This window comes from Erinaceus europaeus, chromosome 2, assembly GCF_950295315.1.
Source record: "Erinaceus europaeus chromosome 2, mEriEur2.1, whole genome shotgun sequence".
Lineage (NCBI taxonomy): Eukaryota > Metazoa > Chordata > Mammalia > Eulipotyphla > Erinaceidae > Erinaceus > Erinaceus europaeus.
Window position 1 is genome coordinate 56,915,987 of NC_080163.1, and position 27,630 is coordinate 56,943,616.

Here is a 27,630-nt window from a genome sequence, read left to right on the forward strand (position 1 = left end):
AAAAGTCCTTTTGTTAGGGTTTGCTGTACAGTACCCAGTATCTTGTATATAGCTGTGCTATTGGATGCTTCTGATCTACTTGGTCTAGGCTTTTGAGAGAGTCCACATATCAAATACACAGCCTATATATTAAAAGATTAAGTTTGTGTTTTGAAAAACTTTGAGACATACAATTGATTTTCCCCCTCTCGTATTTTCCCCCTCTCATATTAATTAACTACTGATTTATATGTCTACATTTTGCTAGGAGTGTACATAAACACCATTCCCACCACCAAAAGACTGTGACCCATCCCTCCTACCCACTCCCGCCCCCCACTGTCCCAGGAAGCTGCATGTCTACCCCTCACCACAGGGTTTTTACTTTGGTGCCCTATTTACAATTTGGTCAGGTCCTGCTTTTAGTTTCCCTTTCAGATATTCTTAGTTAACTTCTGTTGATGAGTGGGATCATCCCATACTCATCTGTATCTTCCACCGATCACAACCTAACCAACGCAACGATTGCCACCTCAACATGCTTCACTTCAGACTGTGTCCAGAGACTTCACATGTGGAATGACAACCCTCCAGCTTCATTACTCAGGTGAGACCTTTCCTTTCATAGTATACTCTAATTTCATCTCAGGTGGTTCACTTTCTAACAAAGTCCCAAAACCTAGATATACACCAGTTTCTGTGAGAGAGAGCATATCTTCACATGTATCTATAAACTACTGCAAAATATATACCTGAAAGCAGAAGTACACTAGAGTTTGCAGTGAGTACCTCCCTAACACTTCCTCTCCACTATTCCAAGCTTTGGGTCCATGATTGCTCAACAATTTGTTTGGCTTCGTATGTTAACTCTCTTTTCAGTCACCAGGTTCCAGATGCCATCAGGATGCTGGCCAGGCTTCCCTGGATTGAAGACCCCACCAATGTGTCCTGGAGCTCAGCTTCCCCAGAGACACACCTTACTAGGGAAAGAGAGAGGCAGACTGGGAGTATGGACTGACCAGTGTCAACGCCCATGTTCAGCGGGGAAGCAATTACAGAAGCCAGACCTTCTACCTTCTGCAACCCTCAATGACCCTGGGTCCATGCTCCCAGAGGGATAGAGAATGGGAAAGCTATCAGGGGAGGGGGTGGGATATGGAGATTGGGTGGTGGGAATTGTGTGGAGTTGTACCCCTCCTACCCTATGGTTTTGTTAATTAATCCTTTCTTAAATAAAAAATTAAAAAAAGAGTTTAATGACCAACATATATAAAGAGCTTGCCAAACTCAACAACAAGACAACAAATAACCCCATCCAAAAATGGGGGGAGGACATGGACAGAATATTCACCACTGAAGAAATCCAAAAGGCCGAGAAACACATGAAAAAATGCTCCAAGTCTCTGATTGTCAGAGAAATGCAAATAAAGACAACGAGATACGACTTCACTCCTGTGAGAATGTCATACATCAGAAAAGGTAACAGCAACAAATTCTGGAGAGGGTGTGGGGTCAAAGGAACCCTCCTACACTGCTGGTGGGAATGTTCATTGGTCCAACCTCTGTGGAGAACAGTCTGGAGAACTCTCAGAAGGCTAGAAATGGACCTACCCTATGATCCTGCAATTCCTCTCCTGGGGATATATCCTAAGGAACCCAACATATCCATCCAAAAAGATCTGTGTACACATATGTTCTTGGCTGCACAATTTGTAATAGCCAAAACCTGGAAGCAACCCAGGTATCCAACAACAGATGAGTGACTGGGCAAGTTGTGGTATATATACACAGTGGAATACTACTCAGCTGTAAAAAATGCTGACTTCACTGTTTTTAGCCAATCTTGGATAGACCTTGAAAAATTCATGTTAAGTGAAATAAGTCAGAAGCAGAAGGATGAATATGGGATGATCTCACTCTCAGGCAGAAGTTGAAAAACAAGATCAGGAAAGAAAACACAAGTAGAACCTCAAATGGAATTGGCGTATTGCACCAAAGTAAAAGACTCTGGGGTGGGTGGGCGGGGAGAATACAGGTCCAAGAAGGATTCAGAGGACCTAGTGGGGGTTATATTGATATATGGAAACTGGGGAATGTTATGTATGTACAAACTATTGTACTTACTATTGAATGTAAAACATTATTTCCCCAATAAAAAAAATCAGAGTAAAAAAAATTAAACGCTGATGACTGATTGAGATTCTACATGGTTGGGGGAAAGTGAGACCCAGGAGAAGGGCGGGACATGCTCAAGGCCACAAAAATAAGTTTGAGAGGAAGCATTAACAGAAGCCAGACCTTCTACCTTCTGCAACCCACAATGACCCTGGGTCCATGCTCCCAGAGGGATGGAGAATGGGAAAGCTATCAGGGGAGGGGATTGGGATATGGAGGTTGGGTGGTGGGAATTGTGTGGAGTTGTACCCCTCCTACCCTATGGTTTTGTTAATTAATCCTTTCTTAAATAAAAAAAAGTTTGAGGCATAACCCAAGGACCCCAATTTGCTGTAGCAGCAACAGTCCTCTCCCCACTGTGGGGCTGTGCTGATGGGAGGTGACAGGCAGTACCTGTAGGGGGTCTTGTTTGTGGTGACAGACTCGAGATTGGGATGGTGGTCCGAGAATGGCCCCATGTAGGTCCAGTTGAAAGCTTGCAGTCTTGGGTAGGCCTCCACGTTGACTGTGAGCTCCAGTGCCTCCCCTACCATCACCTCCTGGAGAAGGTTCTGCTCAGAGGTCAAGTTCACATAGGCACTCTCTGGAGAGCAAGCATAGAGTGTTAGTGCTCAGTCCAGGTGGTCCTCGCTAGCAATGAATTCCGTCCCTGAAATTCTTTTGATAAATGAAGTTGCCAGTAAAAGAGGAGCCACCCCAATCTAGTATCTCAACCACAGTGTACTCTATCAGTAGTCTCTCTCTTTCTTCGTTTCTTTCTTTTTCTTTTTTTGCCATCTTTAGTTTCTCATCACCTTTGTATCCTTTGTAACATCTTTTTATTGCCACCAGGGTTATTGCTGGGGCTTGGTGCTTGCACGTATCCATTGCTCTGGGAGACCACTTTTGTTCTTTTTAAAATTTTTTTTTTATTTGACAGGACAGAGAGAAATAGTTAAGGGAGTGGAAGACAGAAAGGGAAAGAGAAAAAGAGAAACCTGTAGCACTGCTTCACTGCTGATGAAGCTTCCCTCATCAGGTGGGGGCTGGGAGCTTGTACCCAGATCTTTGCACATGGTAATGTGTGAGCTCAACCAAGTGCACTACCACCTGCCCCCTTTATAAATGAAACAGATAAACCCACCAGGGTTACAGCTAGGGATCAGTTCCTGCACAATGAATCCATCACTTCTAGTGGCCATTATTTTCTTTTCTTTCTTTCTTTCTTTCTTTCTTTCTTTCTTTCTTTCTTTCTTTCTTTCTTCTTTCTTTCTTTTTTTTTTGACATGAACAGAGAGAAATTTGAGAGGGAAAGGAGTGATAGATAGATAGATACTTGCAACACTGCTTCACCACTCTTGAAGTTTCCCCATGTGGGGGCCTGGTCCTTGAAAATGGTTATATGTTTGTTCTGCCAGGTATGGCACTGCCTGGCCCCTTACTATATTTTATTGTGTATTTATTTTTAGTCATAGTTCTTATTTTATTTATCTCTTCATTTTTTTATCAGTGTTCTCATTAAATTCTAAAATTTCAGGGTCTAATTTTCATATCCATATCTGGTGTGTCATGAATGACCACACCCTCCACCACAGTTTGGTGCCCCTCCCCTGAAGCTTTCACAATATAGCTGCAACGTTTACTTGGTCATGCACTATATGTAGTATTAGAATAAAAACTGATGGAAATAAATGTACTGTAGGGTGCACCATGGAGCAGAAATAGATAAAAGACAAATAGATAAAGATGAGCATGGTGGGCACAGACCAGCTTTGGGACTGAGACTGAAACTGAAAGAGGGATGAGAGATGAGATGCTGGAAGCTGAGTGGCTGGGCTGCCATCTTCTGTGACAAAATTTTCCTATGTCAATGCCACAACACTGATTCAGAGAGCAGGTTATAACTGCAAGCTGTCAATAAACAAGTGAGTCACTAAGTGAGGACTTGCTGTAGTAGCAAGAAGGCATCCTGGTTTGATTCATCAATCCAGTCTTTCTACTGACCTCTCCCTGAGTACCTACTATGTGCCAGCCCTACGGTCCCCATTCACTCCCAAGAAAACCTGCCCTTGATGTCTCTTCTCCCACCATCCACCACAGAAGCCTCGGTCTCCCTCCAAACTCTTCCTTTCTCTGAGTTCCTGTGAGGACGTAGGCATGTTTTACCCTTCTTGGTGACTCAACCTCCTTTGTATAATGGAGAAATTGAATGTACCTGTAATATAACTTTTTGGAAGAAAAAATCAGCAGTGAAAAAGAGAGAGAGGAGAGAGACAGAGAGAGGGAGAGAGAGAGGTAGAAAGGGAGAGAGACAGAGAGAGAGATGGAGAGAGAATTGTGTAGTTTGGGAAGTAGTGCAGCAGATAAAGTGTTGGACTCTCAAGCATGAGGTCTTGAGTTCGATCCCTAGAAGCACATGTATCACAGTGATGACTGGTTCTTTCTCTCTCCTCCTATCCCTCTCTTAAATAATAAACAAACAAATAAATAAATAAATAAATAAATAAAATGTTCTAAAAGAGAGAGGGAGTTGGTAAAATGGCTCAGCTGGGAAGGCAACTACTTTGTCGGACACAGGACCAAGGAACTAGCATGGATCTCAGAGCCCTGGGAAAAGCTTTGATGCCGTTATATCCTTCTCTCCTGCTGTATCTCTGTCTCTGTCTGTCTCTTCATTTTTCTTTTCTATTCTTTTAATATTTATTTATTTATTTATTAGATAGGAACAGAGAGAAGCAGAGGAGAAAGGAGGAGCTAGAGAAAGAGTCAGCGACATCTGCAGCCTTATTTCACCCTTCACGAAGCTTCCCCCCGCAGGTGGGGACCAGGGGCTTAAACTTAGGTCCTTGTACACTGTAATGTGTGTGATTAACCAGATGAGCCACTGCCTGGCTCCAACAGATCTATTTTTTTATAGAGACAGAGAAATTGAGAAGGAAAGGGAGACAAAGGGGGAGAGAAATTAGAGAGTCACATGTAGCACTGATACACTGCTTCTGAAGCTTTCTTTCTGCAAGTGGGGACTGGGGACTTGAACTCAGATCTTTGAACATGATAACATATGTGTTCTACCCATCTGGGTTCTGTTCAATCCCAAGCAAATACATCTTAGAAATAGAAATGTGCTCCCCCACTCCTGCCGTTCCCCACCCACTCTCCCTTCTGGCAATAAATAGTTCAGTGTGCTTTCCTTATCCAGCTCTCAAGCAGACATGTGACCAGGTCAGATAATCAGTAATTGGTTAGGGGGAAAGCACGTAAGTCCATGATACTCCTTTCCACGACTTCTGATAGGATTCGTCGGGGGGAGGGGAGAGACATCCTCATTCAAGTCTGTGGCAATAGAGTCACTGCAGGGCAAAAAAAAGCTCGAGCACAAGGCCCACAGGGAATACAGAGCTGAAAGCTGGGGAAGAACAGAATCTTGCCCACATGATCTGAATACCTGGATCCAACTATGCCTGCAGCTTTGTTGTCGATGCTGTTTTTGTTTTTGCTATAAAATCCTCTCTTTTAATTAGGCTAGTTTGAATTGGTTTCTGTTGCCTTTACCTAAAAGATTCAAGGTTGATTTATTCTAATTAAACATGTATGAAATAAAATCAAGCTGACCTGTTTGAATCTCAGACAAAAGTCATGTAGCAGAAACTCCCAAAACCTCTCCACAACTCACAAATGCCTCTGGAACACCCTCATAATAATCCCTGTGGGCCAGCCAGGAGGTGGTATAAATATGAGAGTCTGAGTTCCATCACTACATATGCCAAAGTAATGCTCTAGTTCTCTCTGTCTCTCATCATAAATAAATCGATAGATAAGAGAGAAAAGAGAAAGAAAGATGGAAAGGAAGAAACCCTCAGATAGGCTGAGGAGATAGCATGATGTTTATGAAAAAAGTCTCATCCTGAGGCTCTGGGGTCCAGGTTGGGTCACCAGCATCACCATAAGCCTAAGATGAGCAGGGTTCTGGTAAACAACAACAAAAACCCCTAAGACATTGGGAAAAGGCCTGGACTAACTGATAACTAAAAGCTCCTCTGTTTATTCAATTCTACAAAACCTAAAATTCACTCTTCTACCCTGTAATAATGCTGCTTACAAGCACCCAATGGATCATCATTTTCTCCACTCTGCAGCACAGTGGTTAAGACTCTCTTCAATCAAGCCTGCCTCTGTTCATCTTGCCATAATCTTTCTCTCTAAACACACAAGCACGCACACACACACACACACACACACACACACACACACACACACACACATGCACACACACACACACCACCACCACCACCACTACCACCACCAGCAGCAGCACCACCACCACTACCACTTTTTAATTGGTTTACACATCTGGGTCTCCTAAAGTTCCATAAGCCCATACCGGTGATTCCAACCTTGGAGGCTTTATTTGAGCCATTTCTTCCTCTAGAAAGCTGGTTTCTTTCCTTCTACTCTTTAGATTGTTTTCATTCTTTTTATTTTATTTTAGATTGTTTTCATTCTTTAAGGTACATCCTCACCAGGTAGTCTCCACCCATCACTCCAGGTCACAGGGAGCACTCCCTCCTCTGGTTTTCAGTTGTCCTTCTAGACTACTCATTCACAATATGCCACATCAGCATTGATTTCTGCACCCATCCTCCCTTCAAGTAGCTGCCCTCTCTCTCCAGATAGTCTATAAACTTCCAGGAAGAGAATTTTATTTTCTCCTTTCCCTCTTTTTTTTTCTCCTTTACCTCTTATCCATCCATCCATTCATCCATCCATCCATCCATCCATCCATCCATCCTTCCAATCATCCATCCATTCGCCAACCACTTCTCACCAGCTTCATCATTATTAGCCTACCCATGGTACTATCACCTCTGATTTGGACTATTATTGTAGCATCCATCTATCCATCCACCTATCCTCTCATCCAATCAAATTCCAATCACTTTCCTCCAGCTTCATAGTCATCACTGTACTCATGGCACAACCACCACCAACTTGGACTGTTGCAAAGCCTAACTCATCACTCCCTTTACTTTTAGCCTTGTCACTCAACAGGATGACCTCAAAAATGCACCCAAAGCATGTTGCTTTGGGCCAAATTTTGTTTGAGCAAATTTTGTTGCTTCTGAGTCAGATCAACATATCTCTCTTTCTCTCTTTTTTTTTTAAAAATAATTTATTTCTTTATTGGGGAATTAATGCTTTACATTCAACAGTAAATACAATAGTTTGTACATGCATAACATTCCCCAAATTCCCATTTAACAATACAACCCCCACTATTTCATACATCATTTTTCATGGACCTGTATTCTCCCCACCCACCCACCCACCCCAGAGTCTTTTACTTTGGTGTAATACTCCAATTCCATTTCAGGTTCGACTTGTGTTTTCTTTTCTAATCTTGTTTTTCAACTTCGGCCTGAGAGTGAGATCATCCCATATTCATCCTTCTGTTTTTGACTTGTTTCACTCAACATGATTTTTTCAAGGTCCATCCAAGATCGGCTGAAAACGGTGAAGTCACCATTTTTTACAGCTGAGTAGTATTCCATTGTGTATATATACCACAGCTTGCTCAGCCACTCATCTGTTGTTGGACACCTGGGTTGCTTCCAGGTTTTGGCTATTACAAATTGTGCTGCCAAGAACATATGTGTATACAGATCTTTTTGGATGGATGTGTTGGGTTCCTTAGGATATATCCCCAGGAGGGGAATTGCAGGGTCATAGGGTAGGTCCATTTAATATATTGCTGTAGCTCTTTCAGTAGAAGTTTGATGTATTTAGATGGCTTCTCATTGGGTGCATAGATATTAATAATTGTTAAGTCCTCTTGATTGACTGATCCTCTGAGCATTAAGTAGTGTCCATTCTTATCTTTTTTAATCTTATCTATTTTAAAGTCTATCATGTCAGATATGAGAATAGCTGTTCCTGCCCTTTTTTTGTGGGTCATTGGCTTGTATGATAGTTTTCCATCCTTTCACTTTAAGTCTGTGTTTGTCTTGTTGAGTTATGTGGGTTTCCTGTAGACAACATATTGTTGGGTTGTGTTTTCTGATCCATCTTCCTACTCTGTGTCTTTTAATAGGTGAATTCAGGCCATTGACATTTATTGATATCAAAGATTGAAGATATTTTAATGCCATTCTTGTAGAGTTTTAGAGTGTTTTGATATATGTCCTATTTGTGGTGGTCTGGTTGTTTATAGGAGACCTTTCAGAACTTCTTTCAGGGCAGGCTTGGTGATGGTTTCTTCCTTCAACTGTTGCTTGTCTGAGAAGGTTTTGATGCTTCCATCTAGTCTGAATGACAGTCTAGCAGGATATAGTATTCTTGGCTGAAAGCCTTTCTCATTGAGCACTCGATAGATATCTTGCCATTCTCTTCTGGCCTGTAGTGTTTGTATGGAGAAGTCTGCTGCTAATCTTATGGGTTTTCCTTTGTAGGTGACTCTTTGTTTTTCTCTTGCAGCCTTGAGGATCCTTTCTTTATCCTTATTCCTTTCCAATCTAAGTATGACATGTCTTGGTGTCTTTAGGTCTGGGTTAATTCTGTTTGGGACCCTCTGGGCTTCTTGAATCTTTATGTCTTTGGTGTTGTCTAGACTAGAGAAATTTTCAGCTATTATGGCCTGGAGAATGCTTTCTTCCTCCCCTTCACTTTCTTCCTCTGGTAAGCCAATAATGCGTATATTGTTTCTTTTGAAGTCATCCCATAGGACTCTGTTGTTGTTTTCAGCATCTCTTAATCTCTTTTTGAGATCTCTTACTTCTTTTTTAGTTGTCTCTAATTCATCCTCAATCTTGCTAATTCTGTTTTCAGCCTCATAGATTCTATTCTCTCTGCCCTCTACTGCTTTCTGGAATTCATCTATTTTGTTGCCTTGCTCTGATACTGTTTTAGCTTGTTAAGCTAGTTGCCTTCTTAGCTCAGCAATTTCAGCTTTCAGCTCTCTAATAACCATGAGATAATTAGAATTTTCTTCCATTTTCTCATTTGTTGTTCCTGCATTTCTGATTACAATTTTTTCAAATTCTTTACTCACTCCTATTATTATTTCCTTAGCTAATGTTTGGATGTTGAACTCGTTGTTTAGTGCTTCACCCTCTGGAGGAGTTTTAGCTGGACTCTTGTCCTGGTTCGAGTCTCCAATATTTTTTCTTGTTGTTTTAACCATTTTATATATGTTAACAGTTTTTTCAATCCCTGAGTTGGAGCTCAGTGGTGTAAAAGCCTCTTTTTTTTTCTTCCCTGTAGGCTATGGGTGCCTGAGGGCTTTTAAACTATCAATAGGCTTCTTATCTTAATCACTGACTCCTGACCAAGAGATAAAGCAGGGTGTGGCAGAGATAATCTAGTGGTTATGCAAAGAGACTTTCACAGCCCCTCAGCTATGCCACCGAGGTATAGGTCTTCTCCTGAGTTTCCCGGTTAGATCTCTGTCCCCTGGTGTCCCTCCCTGTTGCTGCTCCAGATTCTGAGGGTAGTAGCAATGGAGACTCAGAGTTGCACTTAGTGAGTCTCTGGGGAGTTCTTTCCTCCCTTCAGCTGTCCCCTTGTTGTGGAGCAGACTGGAGGTGGTGTCTCCACTGATAAACTGCTGAACTGTTAGCAGTCACTTAATCTCTCCTTAGGTCCCTCTCTCCTCTCTGTCACCAGCCACGCGTGTTTGTACTCACGAGTGATTTACTGGGTTCCTGTGGTCATTCTAGTCCTGTCTTGTTTCGGTCCGGGTGGTCTCCTTTGGTATTCCTAGTTGATCCGGGAGAGGAGAGGAGAGGAGAGAAAGCAATCTGCTGCTCGTTGCTCCACCTCAGGAAACTCTCTCTCTCTCTTTTAACACATCTCTTAAGAGGAAAAATCCACATTACACCTTCTAAAAGCTTAGACCAGGGAGAACAGAAGCAACTTCTTTATAAGATCTAAATATAGATATAAATTATGGTGAGGTCTTATATGCCACAGCAAATCCTAACAATGAGATTTTCAAAATCAAACCATTTGCCAAATAATTTTGTTATAGCTATAACTTTCTATTGCCTTCCTAAACCCTAAGACATCAGGAACCTTTCTCTTTTTCTCCCAGTCTTGAAACCTCTAGGGTGGGGCTCACTTTCCTATATGCTTCTCCCAATGCATACCAACTGGTATTGCATCTGCTGACCCCAACCCACCCAGTAACACCTTGGCATGTTTCACTTCAGAATGCATCCAGAGACATCAGGCATGGAATATGAACCCACCAGTTTCATTAATCTGGTGAGACCTTTCCTAGCTCGTAGGATTCCTTAATTCCATTTAGAGTGGTACACTTCTTAACAAACCTCAAAACCTAGATATAGACCAGGGCCCATGGGATATGTACATGTATCCATAAGTTAGAGGAAAACATATACCTTAAAGCAAAAATACACAATAGTTTGCAGTGAGTCAATAAATGTAGCAAGCAAGCAGAGAGACCTAAAAAGACACCAAAAATAACTAGTGAAATAGTTTCTACTTAGACCTAGATAACCTCCTCACCTACCTCCTAACGCATGTCACTCAATCACTCCAAAGCTAAACTTGTCAGACAAAGTAAGGATTATAAAAGCTGAGTAAGGGCAAGAGACTGGCATACTTCAATGATGACTCTTTTATCACTACCAAGCCACCCCTTCATCTGGGGCCCTGGTCAGGGAATCCTGGGATTCCCACACAGACATGGTGGGCCTAGACCTCTAGCAGATCATGCTCACCACTGTCACTGGTCATCTCCATCAGGAATAACATAATGGACCCCTTTGTGGGCCCCTATAGGACCTTGCCCTCAGTGAGAATCAACAAGGGTAGGGAATGTTCCATTCTCCAAAGGAAGGTTGGATAACATACTCTACCTACTACCCGAGGAAGATGGGTCCTGAAATTAGTACAGCCTGGCATGTTCATAGCCATGATCACAGAATGCCAGCTCAGACCTATAGGGATGTAGAAGTTACATAGGATCCTGTGCTGACTATGGGCCCCAGATCAAATCGATGGGGTTTACAGTAAATATTTACATACTTTCCCCATATTTGGGGCTACTCTCTTTCCTGATCCAGCTTTCTAGTCCTATTTCCAACTCTGACAACATCTCTCCTTAGGTCACCTGCATGTTAGATGTCAAGCTCAAGCAAAAACTAATAGGGTCATGGGCCCCTTGGAATATACCTAAAATAGATCTACTAACTTTTTCCAAAACGGAGACCCCAAATCTTCATCTGCAATATTCTTGTCTTTAAGTTTATGATTAGTCAATAATTTGTTCTGCTTTATATCTTAACTCTTTTTCAGCCACCAGGTTCCAAATACTACCATGATGGCAACCTGACTTTACTGGACAGACAACCCCACCAATGTGTCCTGGAGCCCCAACTCTCCAGAGCCCTGCCCCACTAGGGAAAGACAGAGACAGGCTGGGAGTATGGATCCACCTGTCAATGCCCATGTTCAGTGGGGAAGCAACTACAGAAGCCAGACCTTCCACCTGCACACCCCCCATAATGACCCTGAGTCCATACTCCCAGAGGGAGTAGAATAGGAAAGCTATCAGGGGAGGGGATGGGACACGGATTTCTGGTGGTGGGAATTGTGTGGAATTGTACTTTTATCCTATGGTCTTGTCAGTATTTCTATTTTATAAATAAATGCTTTTTAAAAGAGAGGAAAATTCCAAGGCCACCTTCCTCTTTGCCTCTCTGACCTCATCCTTTGCCATCCTTCCTCTTGCGCCCCACCCCAGCCACACTGATGTCATGCTTCTTTGTGTGAGGGAGCCTGGCCCTGCCCCAGAACATGCCTGCTTCTGGCCCCAGACGCCTGCACTTGCACTCCTTCACCAGTGCCCTGACTTTGTGCAACTGTCAGCTCCCTCATCAGTCCTTTCTCCATGAACACTCCATTTTGCCCATCAAACTGTGAGAATTGATTTGATTCCTTTTTTTTTTTTGTCATCTCTGAACCCCCACTGCTTTAAGATGCCCTTTTCAGTTAGAAATATGAAAATTGGGGACAGAGAGAGGAAAGGAAAAAAACAAAAATAAAAACATCACTTAAGCTTCCTTCAATGCAGTAAGGGCCAGACTCAAACCCAGGTCTGGCTCATGGCAAAATAGTACACTATGCATGTGAGCTATTTTGCTGGACCTGGTGTGTGTGTGTGTGTGTGTGTGTGTGTGTTTATTTTTATTTTATTTTATTTTTGCCTGGGACTTTGGAGCCTCAGGTATGAGAGTCTCTTTGTATAACCATTATGCTATCTACCCCCCCCCCCCGTGTGTGTGTGTGTGTGTGTGTGTGTGTTTATTTTTATTTTATTTTATTTTTGCCTGGGACTTTGGAGCCTCAGGTATGAGAGTCTCTTTGTATAACCATTATGCTATCTACCCCCCGTGTGTGTGTGTGTGTGTGTGTGTGTGTGTGTAATTTAACTTTCTTGTTGGCTTTCTTCTCCCACCTTGAGCATAAACTTCAAGAGTATGGTATGGGTGCAATTATATTTATTCCTATTGTATTTGTCTTCAGCACCTGGGACAATGTCCAGAAGGGTAGAGCAGCACAGGTATTGACAGAGAGACTGCTGTGTGCTATACTAGAAAACTGGTGGACTCAGGACCATCACTGGGTGACAATTATTTTTATTTTTGTTATTATTATTTTTTATTGCCACAAGGGTTATTTATGGGGCTCAATACCAGCATACAAATCCATGGCTCCCTGAAGCCACTCTTTCCTTTTTAAAATATTAAGTTTGATAGAGAGAAATTGAGAGGGGAAAGGGGAGGGAGAGAGATAGAGAAACATCTGAAGTCCTGCTTCACCACTTGTGAGGAGCTGAATTCACCCAGGGCCATGGCTTCTCACCAGACCCAGGACCTGGAGATATAGTGAAGATGACCTTGACCTTCTTCTCTGCCCTCAGCCCACCTATCACTCCCCTCAGACACCCTCCTCACCCCTACCTCCCCCACCTTGATGCTCACCTACGACCCGGAGGGTCATGGAAGTGGTACGGACGCCCAGGACATTGGAGGCCACGCAGGAGTAGTCGCCAGCATGCTGGAAGTCCACGTGTTTGAGGTCCAGGGTTAGAACTTTTTGGTAATTCTGACCAACGTAGTCATTTTGCTGACTGATTAGGAGCTACAATCAGAAAGAAGTGAAAATGGATCTAGTGAATAGAAAGGTCTGGGTGCAAATTTTGACCTTTTTTTTTCTTTGTTCTCATATCACTTTACTGAGGAAAACAATGATTGACAAGACAGTTGTTTTCATATAAGTATAGATTCTTATCTACCCTTGATAGAAGTATGCACACCCTTCCCACTGTCAAATGAAATTTTCCTCCACTTCATGCACTGGTCCCCCCTCCTGCCACCCTCCTCCCTAGAGCACTTGACTCAAAGCAATAGACCAAGTTTCACCCTCTGTTTTTCTTCCTTTCTTCCTCCCTCCCTCTCTTTCTTTCTTTCTTTCTTTCTTTCTTTCTTTCTTTCTTTCTTTCTTTCTTTCTTTTTATCCTTCTCCTTCTGCCTTATATGGCTTAACACAAATCCTTCAAGTTCCATCCAAGAGTTGTCAAATGAGAAGATGATGTCATTTCTCACAGCTGAGTGGTACTTCACTGTGTATATACACTACAACCTTCTTAACTGCAAACCCTGAGCCTTTAAGATTAGTATCTGTTTTTCCTTGGGTGAAGGACTGAACTCTGAGACTGTGTGTTTTTTCATCTACAAGGTGGGGAAATTCTTGCCCAGTGCTCCCCTCCCAGGATTGCTGGGAAGACTAGAGGAGATAATGCCAGTGGGGTGTGCAGGCTGTGTGTGTGTGTGTGTGTGTGTGTGTGTGTGTGTGTGTGTGTTAGTGGGTAGGAGTTAAGTCCTTGCATGATTAGTTAGTGGGTAGGAGTTAGGGCCTTGCACATGCATGATTCTATGGCTCCCAGGCTGACTTTTTTTCATTAATTTTATTTCAAAAACAAACTGAGCTAGGGTAAGACACACCACAACATCAGCATTTTCTCTATACTGTAGCAGGGAAAGGAAAACAGTCACAACATATGGTGCTGCTTTGCCCTGGGTTCAAGCCCAGCCCCTGAATTGAAGGATGCTTCAGAGGGCAGGGGTAGGTAGCATAATGGTTATGCAAAGAGATTCTCATGCCTGAGGCTCTGAAGTCCTATGTTCAAGCTCCTGCACCACCATAAGACAGAAACGAACAGTACTCTGGTAAAAAGTAGAAAAGAAAAAAAAAAAAGGATGCTTCAGTGCTACGGATTCTTTTCATCTCTCTCTCTCTCTCTCTCTCTCTCTCCCTCTCTCCCCCTCCCTCCCCCTCTTATGAGCAGACTAATCACTAATCCCATTTCTACTTGGAGACCCTCCCACCTTCTCCCTCTTTCCATAATTCTCTCAGAAAGAACCTGTGTCCCTTGGGAACCAACCATTAGCTAAGTCAGAGATCTGGCTTGTGCCTATGGGTAGAGTAAAAAGGGGTCAAGGTGGTAAATGCCATCTCATCTGCGGCCCAAAGTTGGTGCAGCAGGTAGAGCTCAGGGCTTGCAAGCATGAGGAGGATCCCTAGTACCACACAGGTCAGAGTGATGCTCTAGTTTCTCTCTCTCTCTCTCTCTCTCTCTCTTTCGGAATTAAAAAGCATTTAAAATATATATACAGCCTGGAAAGGCAGGCAGTGGTGCACCTGGTTGAGTTCACACATTATCATACTCCAAGACCTAGGTTCAAACCCCTGGTCCCCAACTGCAGGGGGGAACACTTCACAAGTGGTGAAGCAGTGTTGCCACATCTCTCTTTCTATCTCTATCTCCCCCACCCCTCTCATTTTTTCTGTCTTATCAAATTAAAAATAGATCAATCAATAAACACTTATTTATTTATTAAATACTACCACCACCTCCAGCAGCCCAAGATTCAGTCACACAAGGCTGAGTCCTGGTTTTATATGAGCTGTTTATAGGTAGTGAGGCCTCAGTGAGTCCAGCCCTGTCTCCAGGCCTGGACTATGCTCTCTGCCCAGAGACCCAGCTCAAGGTGGGCTGGGACCCCATCCTGTGGAGCTTGCTGTGCTCGGACACAAAGATGACTGCCTCCCCTCTACCCTACCCTCGGGGACCTACCTTGGTGTCTCCTTGGAAGAAGGAGACTTTAAAATCGATGGTGATATCTGTGACTGAACACACGATCTGGGCAGCTTCTCCTTGGATGCGCACCAGCTCTGCTGGCTCCAATGTCACATTTGGTAACTGTCTGATGGCTATGGTCAGAGGAAGGAGCACATGAATACCCCAGGCATGATATCTCCCACCTCCTGCCATGGGCCTGGCCCCCACAACTCCCCCATCCCCAAGCCTGGGAGGCAACCTCATCTGTCTCGTTGTTTTCTCCACTGAGACTTTGGCATTTGATCAGACCAGCTCAATTCCACTATTTCAGATTGACCTTTTTTTTTTTTTTTTATTTCAGTCATTGACAGGAACCCAGAGGGAAAAGAGAGAGAGAGAGAGAAAGAAGGACAGACATCACAGCACTGTTTCCCTGTACATGATGGTCCTGTGGTGGTAGCAGGAGACTTGAACCCTGGTCCTTGAGTATGGTAAAATGAGCATTCTGGGAGACAGGCAGTAGAGCAGCAGGTTAAGTGCACGTGGCACAAAGCGCAAGGAACTGTGTAAGGATCCTGGTTCGAGCCCCTGGTTCCCCACCTGCAGGGGAGTTGCTTCACAGCTTCTCTTCCCCACTCTGTCTTCCCCTCCTCTCTCCATTTCTCTCTGTCCTATCCAATAACAACATCAGTAACAACAACAATAACTACAACAACAAGGGCAAAAAAAGGGAAAAATAAATATAAAAAAATAAAAAATGAGCATTATACCAGGTGAGCTATCTCCTGGCCTCTGGGAGGCAGCCTTCACACCTCAATTTTTCTTGCAGCTCAGGTTTTGACTCCAAATCAGACCTAGGAAAGTTTGCTTCCCTCCATGGCTGCCACCTGTCCCTGGGCTCATGGCCCCTGTGTTGTGGGCTCCCACTGCTTCCTAGAATGTCGCCCACCCACCCTGGGGCCCCACCCCGCTGTGAGCAGGACTCCGGGCAGCAGCTGGAGTGGACTCCACACAAGTGCGTGAGTTGGAGCCTCTTCCTCTCCCTCTCTCTCTGTACTACTTCCCATCACTCTTGGAATTAAAGCCAAGACCTCTCCCGCAGCTTCAGAACTTGGGGTCCAGCAACCTGAGCGCCACCACCCTCTGTTCCTGGCTACACAGTCACTCTGGTCTTCAGGATTTCAACACTCAGGGCTACCTTTTCATTTGAATAGAGACACAGAGAAGGAGAGAGACAACATCCATAGTATCGATGATTACCTCTGTTGTCAAAGCACCTCCCATGCAGTACTGGGGCTTGAACCTAGGCCACATGTGCGGCAGTGCAGGTGCCCTACCCAGTGAGCTATCTGTCCCCTATTGTCTCCTGTGATGTTTTCATAGTATGCTTCCTGAGCTAAGATGACCTTGCATGTATTTATTTTGAAATGTCTATTTTTAAATATATATTATTTATTAAAGACAGATAAATTGAGGGGGAAGGAAGATAGAGAGGAAGACAGAGAGAAACCTTCAGCCCTGCTTCACTGTTTATGAAGCTCTCTCCCCTGCAGACAGGCTAGAACCCTGTCCAAGCATGCTGTACCATGTGCGCTCAAACAGGTGTGCCACCACCTGGCCCCTTGCATTTGTTTATGCCACTAGAGTGATTTCCCCCCCGCCTTTTTCCCTTCCTATTTTATTTGATAGGACAGAGAGTAATTGAGTGGGGGAAAGGGAGATGGGAGCCAGAAAGATAAACTCCTGAAGACCTGCTTCACAGTTTATGAAGTTTCCCCCCTGCAGGTGAGGAAATAGGGCTAGAACCCAGGTCCTTGCACACAGTAATGTGTGCATTCAACTGGGTGCACTACTCCCTGGCTCCTTTATTTTTTCTTTCTTTTTTTCACGAGAGCACTGCTCAGCCCTGGTTTATGGTGGTGCTGGGAACTGAACCTAGGATGTCAGCCCCTCAGGCACTAAAGTCTTTTTGCGTAAATATTATGCTATCTTCTCAGCCCTCCGCCAGGGTAATCTTTAGGGCTTCAGTGCCTACATGACTCTGCTCTTTTCCTAGCCATATTTCTTTTCTTTCCTCTAGATAGAGGGCGAGAGACACACAGAGAGAGATAGAAAGAGAGGGAGGAGCAAGACCAAAGCAAGGTCCACCACTAGTAAGATATCCCCCTGCATGAGCTCCCTTTTGTTGACCTCGGGCTTGAACCCAGGTCTTCAACATGTGTGCTCTACCAGGTGCATCATCCATGCTCAGCTGAGTTGTTGACCCTCCATGACCTGTCTCCTTGTGCCAACATGGAAGCCTTGCAGTGGTAGGTGCTCCCAGATGATCTTACAGCTGGGTTGTTGGGGGGATGAAGTGAAAGAAAGAAGTGGGGACCATGTGATGCTTCTTTAGCTTAGTCCTGGCTGCCCCACCCCACCCCCTTCTGGCCCTCCCCTTCTCCACACCTTTCTTCACTTTGAGGCTGATGCCCAGTGATGTCTTCATGTAGTTGCCTACCCAGACGCCACACTGGTAGGTACTGGTGTCCAAGTACTTGGTCTTGTGGATGGTGAAGCCGTGCCAGGGTGAGAAGGTGTAGTTGGTGCCATGCCTGACAGACCGGCCTCTTTCCCGCACCAGCTGGGTGCTCCCTGCCAGGGCTGGGTCGGTGAGCAGGCAGGGCAGCAATGCATCCTGACCCTCCAGCACAGTCACCTCCTCTGCCAGCAGGCTCCAGGGCCGGCGAGGGTCTAGGAGTGGGGGAACAGAGGCACAGATTTACAAATGGTTCTCCCTGTTCCAGGTCCAGTGGACTTTGAATACTGGTGCTGACAAGGAGGCTTAGAAAGGCAAACTGGGGCTGCAGAGACAGCATAGCTGTTCTGTAAAATATTCATGACTCACCAGTGTGTCCCAGAATCTCAGCTCTCCAGAGCTCTACCCCACTAAGGAAAGATAGAAACAGGCTGGGGGTATGGATTGATTTGCCGATGCCCATGTCAGTGGAGAAGCAGTTACAGAAGCCAAACCTTCCATCTTCTGCTCCCCATAATGAATCTTAGTCCATACTCCCAGAGAGAGGTAAAGAATAGGGAAGCTTCCAATGGAGGGGATGGGACACAGAACTCTGGTGGTGAGAACTATATGGAATTGTACCCCTCTTATCTTGCAATCTTGTTAATCACTATTAAATCACTGATTAAAAATTTTTTTTAAAGACTCATGACTAAGGTTGCAAGGTCCCAGGTTCAATCTCCAGCACCACCATAAACCAGAGCTGAAAAGTATTCTGGTCTCTCTCTCTTTCTTTCTGTATTTTTCTCAACATCTCTCTCACTGAAATAAAAGAGTAGGGCTGGGGAAATAGCATAATGTTTATGCAAAAGACTTTCATGCCTGAGGCTCCAAGGTCTCAGGTTCAATCCCGAGCATCACCACAATCCAGGACTAAGCTGTGCTCTGATATTTCTCTTTTCCTCTTTTTCATTAAAAACAAGTAATAAAATGAAGTAAATAAAATATTTTTAAAAGGAAAGAAAATAAAATGAAGAAAGAAAGGCAAATGGCCCTCCATTACTTAGGTCCAGAATGAGGATGCTGCAGAATGAGGCCTCTAATTTGGGTCTTTGACCTTGGACAAGTTAACCAACCCCTCCAAGCCTCTGGAAAATGGAGCCAATCTTAGAGACAACCTTGCTGAGTTATATTAAGGACTATTTAGATGAGAAGAACTGACATAAGTCCTTCTTCATTCCAGGGCTCTCATAAATGGTGAGCAGGTGTTTCATGGTTGGCAACATTAAACCCAGCCCTCCCATCCATTCCTGATGGTCACCAGCCAGGCTAGGATGCATTGGCCTCACCTTTGACGTAGAGGTGGATGGTGGCTCTGCCCCCCGGGGGGTCTCCCGGCTCCATGCAGTGATAGGTGCCTGTGTGTTTGAAGGTGGCGTTGGTGGTGATCAGGGTACTGCTGGGACCATCTGAGTACAGGGTCCAGAGGTGGGAGATGCGGCCGTCCCATTGCACACTTCTGGTGCCCGAGCAGCGCAGGCTCACCGTCACACCCGGCTCCACCATCAGCTCGGGGCCGCTGGGCTCTATCACTGGGGTGGCTCCAGCTGGAGGGAGAAGGTGGCACAGAGACATGAAACCTGAGCAAGATGCCATCACAGCCACCTCTGCCTCCCCCATGGGGTGCTAGACTCAGCTGTGACTGACTGGGCCACTTAAAAAAATCACATATTTTGGTTAGAAACAACGAAATTGAGAGAGGGAGGAGAAGATATGGAGGGAGAAGGATAGATACATGCAGCAGTACTTCAACTCTTGTGAAGCTTCTCACCTACAAATGGGGACCGGGGTTTTGAACCCAGGTCCTTGCGCATGATGATATGAGCACTCTACCTGGTGTACTACTGCCCAGTCCCTGGGCCATATTGAATATGCCCCTGTTACCCTTTGGCTTCACACCCCATCCCCAAACCTGCTGAGTTGGACTGAAGCCTCTGACACCTACAGGTTTCCCTGCTCACAGTATGGGAGCTTCACAATCTGCCACCTACACATGGTCTCTTGAGGGTTGCCCCAGGCTCCTGCTTCTGTCTCCCCAGCTGGGAGTAGATCATGATTCTCCACCAGCCCCAGTACAAAGTGGTTGGCTGCCTCCCTAGTGCTAGTTCCAGAACATGACTCAAAACTGGGGTTAAAACAAGCATAGGAGAGGCCAGGTGGTGGTGCACCTGGTTAAGTGTACACATTACAGTGACTAAGGACTTGGGTTCAAGCCCCAGGCCCCCACCTGCAGGGGGATAGCTTCATAAGTGGTGAAACAGTGCTGCAGGTCCTCTCTCAATATATATCTCTCTGTCCTACTCTATCCACCTTTTCTCTAAATTTCTCTATCAAATAAAATAAATTTTTAAAAATTAAAAAAATAAAAGGAACACAGGAAGGAGAAATCTAAGGATTGTTTATGACAGAGTCCCCAGACTGAGTTCATGTGGAGTAGAATAATGGGGTATTGCATCTGGGCCCAACTGCTGGAGAAGGTTTTAGGGGTCTTCTGCTGTAACCACTCCTGCCACTGGTCTGTAGCACAGTTGGGGGTGGGCCCTGAGGGCTCTGTGCCTCTGTTTTCCTACTAGACAATGGGGACAATGATTATAGCCATTGATTGGGCTGTTAGGAGACTTCAATTCATGGAAAGTCTTTAGGACATCACCTGCAAGGCTCCTGGAGAAACAGCTCAGCCTGGTAGAGGACCAACTTGCTTATTCGAGGCCCCTAAGACCATGAGTTCAATTTCCTGGTACTTCATGCCAAGTTTGACTATGGGAAATGGATTTTTTCTTTTTCTTTCTCTCCTCTTTCCTCTCTCATTATAAATTCTAAATAAATATTCTCTGTCATAATAAATGAAACTTAAACCAAAAGAACACTAGAAGGGTGCTCAAGAAGGGTGGCCTGTGGTGTTTTTTTTTCTTTATTCCTTTGTCTAGACAAACCGTAGTATGACATTGTTTACTGGGGAGCAAATCTCTTTTAAGGAAAAAATTTCTGGAAGGAGAAAAGAGAACTAGAAACCCATGGCTGGGCCTCCGGGAAGTGGACCTGTTGCCTCTGCAGTGTCAGCATTTTTTCCAAGGCCGAAAATAGGGGCAGAGAAGGGAAGTGAGAGCTGATTCAGGGCTCTGAGGGTCTGCTAGGACCCCAAACCCCTGCTCTGGCCAGTGTGGGCGGAAACACATTGTTGGCGTCCAGCCTGGCTGCTGGCTTCTGCTCAGCCCGTGGCGCTTCTCCCTGGGCCACTCTCACTTCTGCTTCCTGACCCTCCAGGCAGCTGCCCCCTCGCCCAGGGAGAAAGACCCCCCAGAGAGGCAGAAAGTAAGGGTGGCATAAAATTCCTGGATTCCTGGTGATCCCAGCTGTCACCCTGGCCACTTGTATTCCCATTAGTGGAGACACAGGCTTTCTGTTCTCCATGGCATCAGATGAATTTGTACCTTCATTACTGTCCTGAGAAAAAACTCCTTAAATTGGGTCTTGGAGGGCTAGGGAGATAGGTTTTATGCCTGAAGCTCTTCATCCCAGGTTCAGTCCCAAGCAGCACCATAAGCCAGAGTTGAGCAGGGCCCTTTGGAATATAACTAAAATAAGCCTACTAGCTATCTTCAAAATGGGGACCCCAAATCTTCATCTGCACTAATCCAGCCTTTAGGTTCATGATTAGTCAACAATTTTTTTGGTTTTATATGTTAACTCTTTTTCAGCCACCAGGTTCCAGATGCTACCATGATGTTAACCAGACTTCCCTGGACAGACAACCCTACCAATATGTCCTAGAGCCTCGCTCCCCCAGAGCCCTGCTCCAGTAGGGAAAGAGAGAGACAGGCTGGGAGTATGGACCATCCTGCCAATGCTCATGTTCAGTGGGGAAGCAATTACAGAAGCCAGACATTAAACCTTCTGCACCCCATAATGACCCATACTCCCAGAGGGTTAAAGAATAGGAAAGCTATCAAGGGAGGGGATGGGATACAGAGTTCTGGTGGTAGGAATTGTGTGGAGTTGTACTCCTCTTATCCTATGGTTTTAGCAATGTTTCCTTTGTATAAATAAAAATTTAAAGAAGGCCAGGTGTGACACACATGTTACCGTGTACAAGGATCCAAGTTCAAGCCCTCACTCCTTACCTGCAGTGGAGCTTCATGAGACCTGAAACAGTTCTCTCTCTCTCTCTCTCTCTCTCTCTTTCCCCCCTAACTCCTCCTTCCTTCTCAACTTCTGTTGATCAAATAAGAAATAAATAAATAATATTTTAAAATTATATATGTATATGCTTGCACAAACGCACTGCCACAGACCCCCAAGACTAGAGTAATCTTTGCTGTTGGCAAGAAAGCTCATCTGGCCAGTGTGCCTGTGCTGCCATGTATAAACCAAGGTCCAAGCCCAGTCGCAGCCTCACTGGTGGAAACTTCAGTTCTGTGGTTTCTCTCCTTCACCCCCACACCCAGTGTCTCTTATGGGCTTTTTCCTTTTAAAAAAGTCAGCTTGAGGTGGAGGAGATAGCACAACAGTTAGGCAAAGAGACTTTAATTTCCCATGTTCAGTACCCTGCACCACATGCAGTGCTCTGGCAAAAATCAATCAATCTGCCCAGAGCAGTGAGGCCCCAGAAATGACATCACCATCATCACAACAACAATAATAATCTGGAAAGATCTTTATCAAGTGGGTTCTGGATGGTTTAGTTTGCATTTGGTTTAGTACCCATCAGCCTCTGATCTTGAACTTGTGACTCAAGTAAGGGGTTGGGTGAATATGTGAGTATGCCATGGCCAACACCTGGGGGTGTCTCATCCTGGAGCCATGTGACCCTCAGGGGGAGGCCAAGCAGTGTCTTAGGCAGCCAGTGGCGAAGCTCAGCAGAGTGGACATGACTCAGGTACTGCAGCTGCAGGGCTTGGTGTGGAGTTATTACAGGAAGGAATTCGAACAGTGGGGTCTCACCTACTTGGATCTATGGTGGGCTCCCCCTCCCCCCTGGCTGGCCTGGCAGGTGCTACAGCCTGTGCTATCCAGCTGCCTAACTCTGAGGTCTTAAGAGGGCTCAGGGAGGAGACAGGTGACCTCCACTTAGTGAATCTTCTGCCTGAGGCTGCTTGTTGCTGCATTTCTTCTTGTTTTAAATTTTCATTTATTTATTTAGAATAGAGACAGAGAGAAACTTAACGGGGACAGAGGGGAGGTAGGAAGAGAGAGAGAGAGAGAGAGACCAACAGCACTGTTTCACCTTTTGTGAAGCTTCTGCACTGCAGGTGGGAACTGAGTCTTGGAAACGGGTCCTAGCACACTATAATGTATGCACTCAACCAGGTGTGCCACTGCCTAGCACCTCAGTTGCTTCATTTCTCATCTCCTCCTCTGTCTCTGACTCTGTGATTTCCTTCTTAAGATTTATTTATTTATTTTTAAAGAATTTTCTTCTTGCCATGAAGGATTTAAAAAAATTATCTTTATTTACTTACTGGATAGAGACAGCCAGAAATTAAGAGGGGGCAGGGTGACAGAGAGAGAGAGAGAGAGAGAGACACCTGAAACACTGCTTCACCACTCGTGAAGCTTTTCCCCTGCAGGTGGGGGCTCAAACCTGGGTCCTTGTACATTGTAACATGTGCACTTAATAAGGTGCACCACTGCCTGGCCCCTATTTATCTATTTATTTAGAAGGAGAGTGAAAAAATGAGAGAAAGTACTGCTCAGGTCTGGCATAAGGTGGTGCTAGGGATTGAACCTATAGCCTCTGGGGCCTCAGGCATGTAAGTCCGTGCTCTAACAGCTGAGCTTTCTCCTCAGTCATCTAGTTATTTATTTATTTATTTATTTATTTTTGACAGAGGGTGAGAGGTAGATAGGGAGAAAGACACAGAGGGAAGGGGAGACACCTGCAGCACAGCTCCACTGCACATGAAGCTCCCTCTGGCCCCACAGTAGGGACTGAGGGATTGAACCCAGGTTCTCATGTAAGGTAATGTGTGCACCCTAACTACCTCATCTCATTTTATAATTTTTAAATGTCACAGTCTGTGACTATCATATCCTGAGGTCTCAGACTTCGTGTTCCTATACCATGTTCCGCTTTTGGGCCGGCCTGGTTTCCCAGTACTTGTCTCTTCCCCTTCCTTGCCCAGTCCCTCTAGTCCCTGCCTCTGGTGCCTGGAAATGTGGTCAAGATAGGCGCCTGTTCTGTCTGTTTGTCCTGGGTATTCACGCAAGACAGGACTGACACCTTCAGCTTCTTTCCCCCAACTTCCTCCTGCTGGCTTGGCAGGCAGGCAGGGTCAGCCTGCTCAGACCATGTCTTCCCCTGGTGGATGTGTGTGTGTGTGTGTGTGTGTGTGTACATGTGTGCATGGCTGATCAGGCTTGCTCTGTGCCTGTCTAATGTTCACCATCTCATTACAGTCCCCCACCCCACCCCAAAGCTTCCTATTCCTCCCAATCACTTGATAGAGCCCACTATTATCTCCCAGGATCTGGTCCAACCTCCACTCCTATCCCCTAACATGCAAACACACACACTTCTTGCCCAGCCCTGAAACACTGCCCCTCCTCAGCCCAAAACCTTGTCACAGCAGCAGGGAGAAGCCAGATGCCTCAGATCTCTGAGCTGCTTTGACAGTGCCCACTACTCTCCTCTCATGGGCTGCAGTTAGTTAGGTAACTGGTTCGCCCATTGCCATCTCTTCTCTTCTCCAGGACTGGATTCTGGCCATCCCCTTTTCCTTCCAATAGCGCCCACAGGCAGACTCTGGGGACAATACAATGAACAACACCTCCCTACCCAGAACTTTCTTTTCTTTTTTCCTTCTCTCTCTCTCCTTCTTTCCCTCTTTCTTTCTTTCTTTCTTTCTTTCTTTCTTTCTTTCTCTCTTTCTTTCTTTTGTCTTTTTGCTATCAGAGTTGTTGCTGGGGCTTGGTGCCTGCATGACAAATCCACTTCTCCCAGAGGCCATCTTTTCCATTTTTCCCCCTTTCCTTACTATTTTTATTTGACAGGACAGAGAGAAATTAAGAGGGGAGGGGAGGTAGTGAGGGGGAAAGAAATATAGATACCTATAGGCCTGCTTCACCGCTCATGAAGTATTCCCTCTGCAGCTGGGGAGCAAGGGCTTGAACCTGGGTCCTGTGTATGGTGATATGGACACTTAACTGGGTGTACCACTGCCCAGATCCCCCACCCAGAACTTTCTGGAGTGAGTGAGTATGTGTCTGCATTGGGCTGGTGGTCATGGCAGTGCCTAGATCTGCCAGACCCCTCAAAGATGCTGGAGACTCCATGCTCTTTGTTGCGTGTGGGTTCTACCCCAACAAGAAAGAACCATATCATGCACACCTAGCAGATCAACATAAAGCCCTTCAATTGGTCACCTCTTTGTCAGGGTGGAGGCATCTGCTCCCACAGTCCTGTGGCCCCAAGACTGGGGAGAGGCCAGAGCAGAAGCTGCCACCCCTCTTCACTCCAACCCTCTGTGTCTTCCAATGTCCCTCCAGTCAAACGTGAACTAAAACACCATCAACAGCAGGTGATTGGGCTGATTATAGCTACAAACCCAGTGCCCACTCCCTGACACCCAGAGAATTCCTCCTGGGGCCCATCCCCCCTCTCCCCAGTCTATGTCCTGGGGTCCAGAAGCCAGTGTCTGGGAGCAGTTGTGGCTGGGGACCTCTCTTCCTCCAGGCCCTCCTCTAGCTCTGTATGCTCTGCTCCCAGATTCACTCCTGAGCCAGAATTGGGGGGCTACCCTGTTTCCTCTCTTTCCACCCTGTCATTCAACCACCCAGCATGGGATGGACCCCTGCCCTCTTATACCTTTCTTAGTCTGGTCCCACCCACAGTCAGAGAATCACAGGCTGGTGGAGATGGCAGGGCGATGGGGGCTCTCTGGTGCCTCCTTGCTCACTGTGGATTGGGGTCAGCTGTGATGGCATCACCTAGGAGCCTGTCAGAAATGTTGACTCTCAAGGCTGGGGAGATAGCAGAATGGTGATGCAAAAGACTGTCATGCCTGAGCCTCTGAAGTCCTAGGTTTGATCACCAGCAGCACCATAGGCCAGAGCTGAGCAGTGCTCTGGTGAAAGGAAGGAAGGAAGGAAGGAAGGAAGGAAGGAAGGAAGGAAGGAAGGGAGGGAGGAAGGAAGGGAGGGAGGAAGGGAGGAAGGAAGGAAGGAAAGAAAGGAGGAAGGAAAGAAGAAATGCTGTTGTCAGTCTGAATCTGCAGTGGAATCAGATTCGTAGCCTGAATCTGGAGTTGGCGCAGTGGGTGAGCTTCAGACTAGTAAGCATGAGGCCTGGAATTGGATTCCTGACACAACAAATGCCAGACTGTCCTCTTTCTCCCCTCTCTCTATCTCTCTCTGTCTCATGAAATAAATAAAATTAAAAACAAATTGTGACCCAGGAAGTTGCATAGTGGGTAAAGTGTTGAACTCCAAGTGCAAGGTCCTGTGTTTGGTCCCTGGCATCATATGTGTCAGTGATGTCCTGGTTCTCTATCTATTATCTGTCTATCTATCTATCTCTAATAAATAAATCTTTTAAAAAAATCTCTAGGTAATTGTTATATGTAATCCCCTCCCCTTTCTTTTTCTTTTCTTTTTTTTTTCCCCTTGAGCTGAGACTTCATGCATGTGTGGTTTAATCATTCCTGGACCTTTTTTCATTCAGATAAAGAAACAGAGATAGGGAGAGACACCACAGCACCAACATTTCCTCTAGTACTACAGTGCCTCCCATGTGGTACCAGGGTTCAAGTCTGCGTCAAGTACATGGCAGAGTAGGTTCCCCACCCAGCGAGCTGTCTCTCCGTCCCCAAAGCATTGTTCCTACCCCAACACCTGCTGTGGAACAGATGTGGATGCTGAAGTGCCAAGAGCACCAGAGACTTGTCCAGGACATATGGGGCCAGTGTCTGACCTTACCCACACCCTCCTTTCCCTCCACAAAATCTCCAAATAGTCCCCACACCTTTCAGTACAGGACAGGGGAGATAGGCACACAGAATCTGGGTGTCCAATGAGGGTCAGGGCTTCACAAAAAAAGGGACCCTCTTGGCCACATACCATTCCCCCGCCCCCTTCCCCTAAGTCCTAGTGTTGTTCTTACCATGCCAAGCTGTGGCCACCAGCAGGACCAGCAGAGCCTCTAGGCCCATGGCCTCAGAGGAGAGGGTATGGGTTGAGCAGGGCTGAAGGGTTGCTGGGCTCCAGGATCCGGTTTTCTGAGTCTGTTCAGACCAGGAGTGCTGAGCACAAACTCCTCTGTGTTGCACCGGCTGTTTGACTTGTTCTCCTCTTCTTCTTCCTCCTCCTCCTCCCTAGGCTTTTCCCCTCCTTCCCCTTTTAGCTAGGCAAGGCAACCACAGGGTTTGGAAATCTTGGGTCTGCAGATGAAAACAAAACATGGGTAGGGGGAGGGGCTGGACTGGACATAGAGGAAGGCTGACTGGCTAGCTGAAGACTGGTGACAAGAGAAGCACAGAGCGTCCATTCCCAGGGCCCTCATCACCAAAGCCGTGCTATTTTGCTTTTGTTCCTACAGAAACTTCATATGCTGTTACTGTTATTATTCCCATTTTGCTGATAGAAAGACTGGGGTTCAGAAAGATCAGGCACCTTAAACTTTACCATCGGGAAAAGTTTCTGGATGAGATCGGGACTCAGAGCACAGAGAGGGAGAGAGAAAGATAGACACATGCAGACTTGCTTCACCGCCTGTGAAGCAACTCCCCTGCAGGTGGGGAGCCGGGGGCTTGAGCCAGGATCCTTACGCCTATCCTCGAGCTTCGCACCACATGCACTTAAC

The 27,630-nt window shown here is 45.6% G+C and overlaps 1 protein-coding gene across 2 annotated transcripts in view; it reads right to left on the bottom strand.

Moving 5' to 3' along the window:
• The window catches only part of CSF1R (colony stimulating factor 1 receptor), a 55,696-nt gene extending 28,562 nt beyond the window's left edge, over positions 1 to 27,134 (bottom strand). Inside the window, exons 1-6 of one of the 2 annotated variants that reach the window (XM_007516400.3) lie at positions 26,932 to 27,134; positions 19,124 to 19,381; positions 17,726 to 18,010; positions 15,293 to 15,429; positions 13,137 to 13,296; positions 2,548 to 2,737 (exon numbers count right to left, since the gene is read on the bottom strand). In XM_007516400.3, the coding sequence (XP_007516462.2) occupies positions 2,548 to 2,737; positions 13,137 to 13,296; positions 15,293 to 15,429; positions 17,726 to 18,010; positions 19,124 to 19,381; positions 26,932 to 26,980 (1,079 nt within the window). In that variant the 5' untranslated portion in view covers positions 26,981 to 27,134. Of the gene's footprint in view, positions 1 to 2,547; positions 2,738 to 13,136; positions 13,297 to 15,292; positions 15,430 to 17,725; positions 18,011 to 19,123; positions 19,382 to 25,638; positions 25,657 to 26,931 lie in introns of those variants that run through there. The other variant, XM_060180953.1, reaches the window with a different exon arrangement.
• Between the last annotated feature and the right edge of the window lie 496 nt (positions 27,135 to 27,630).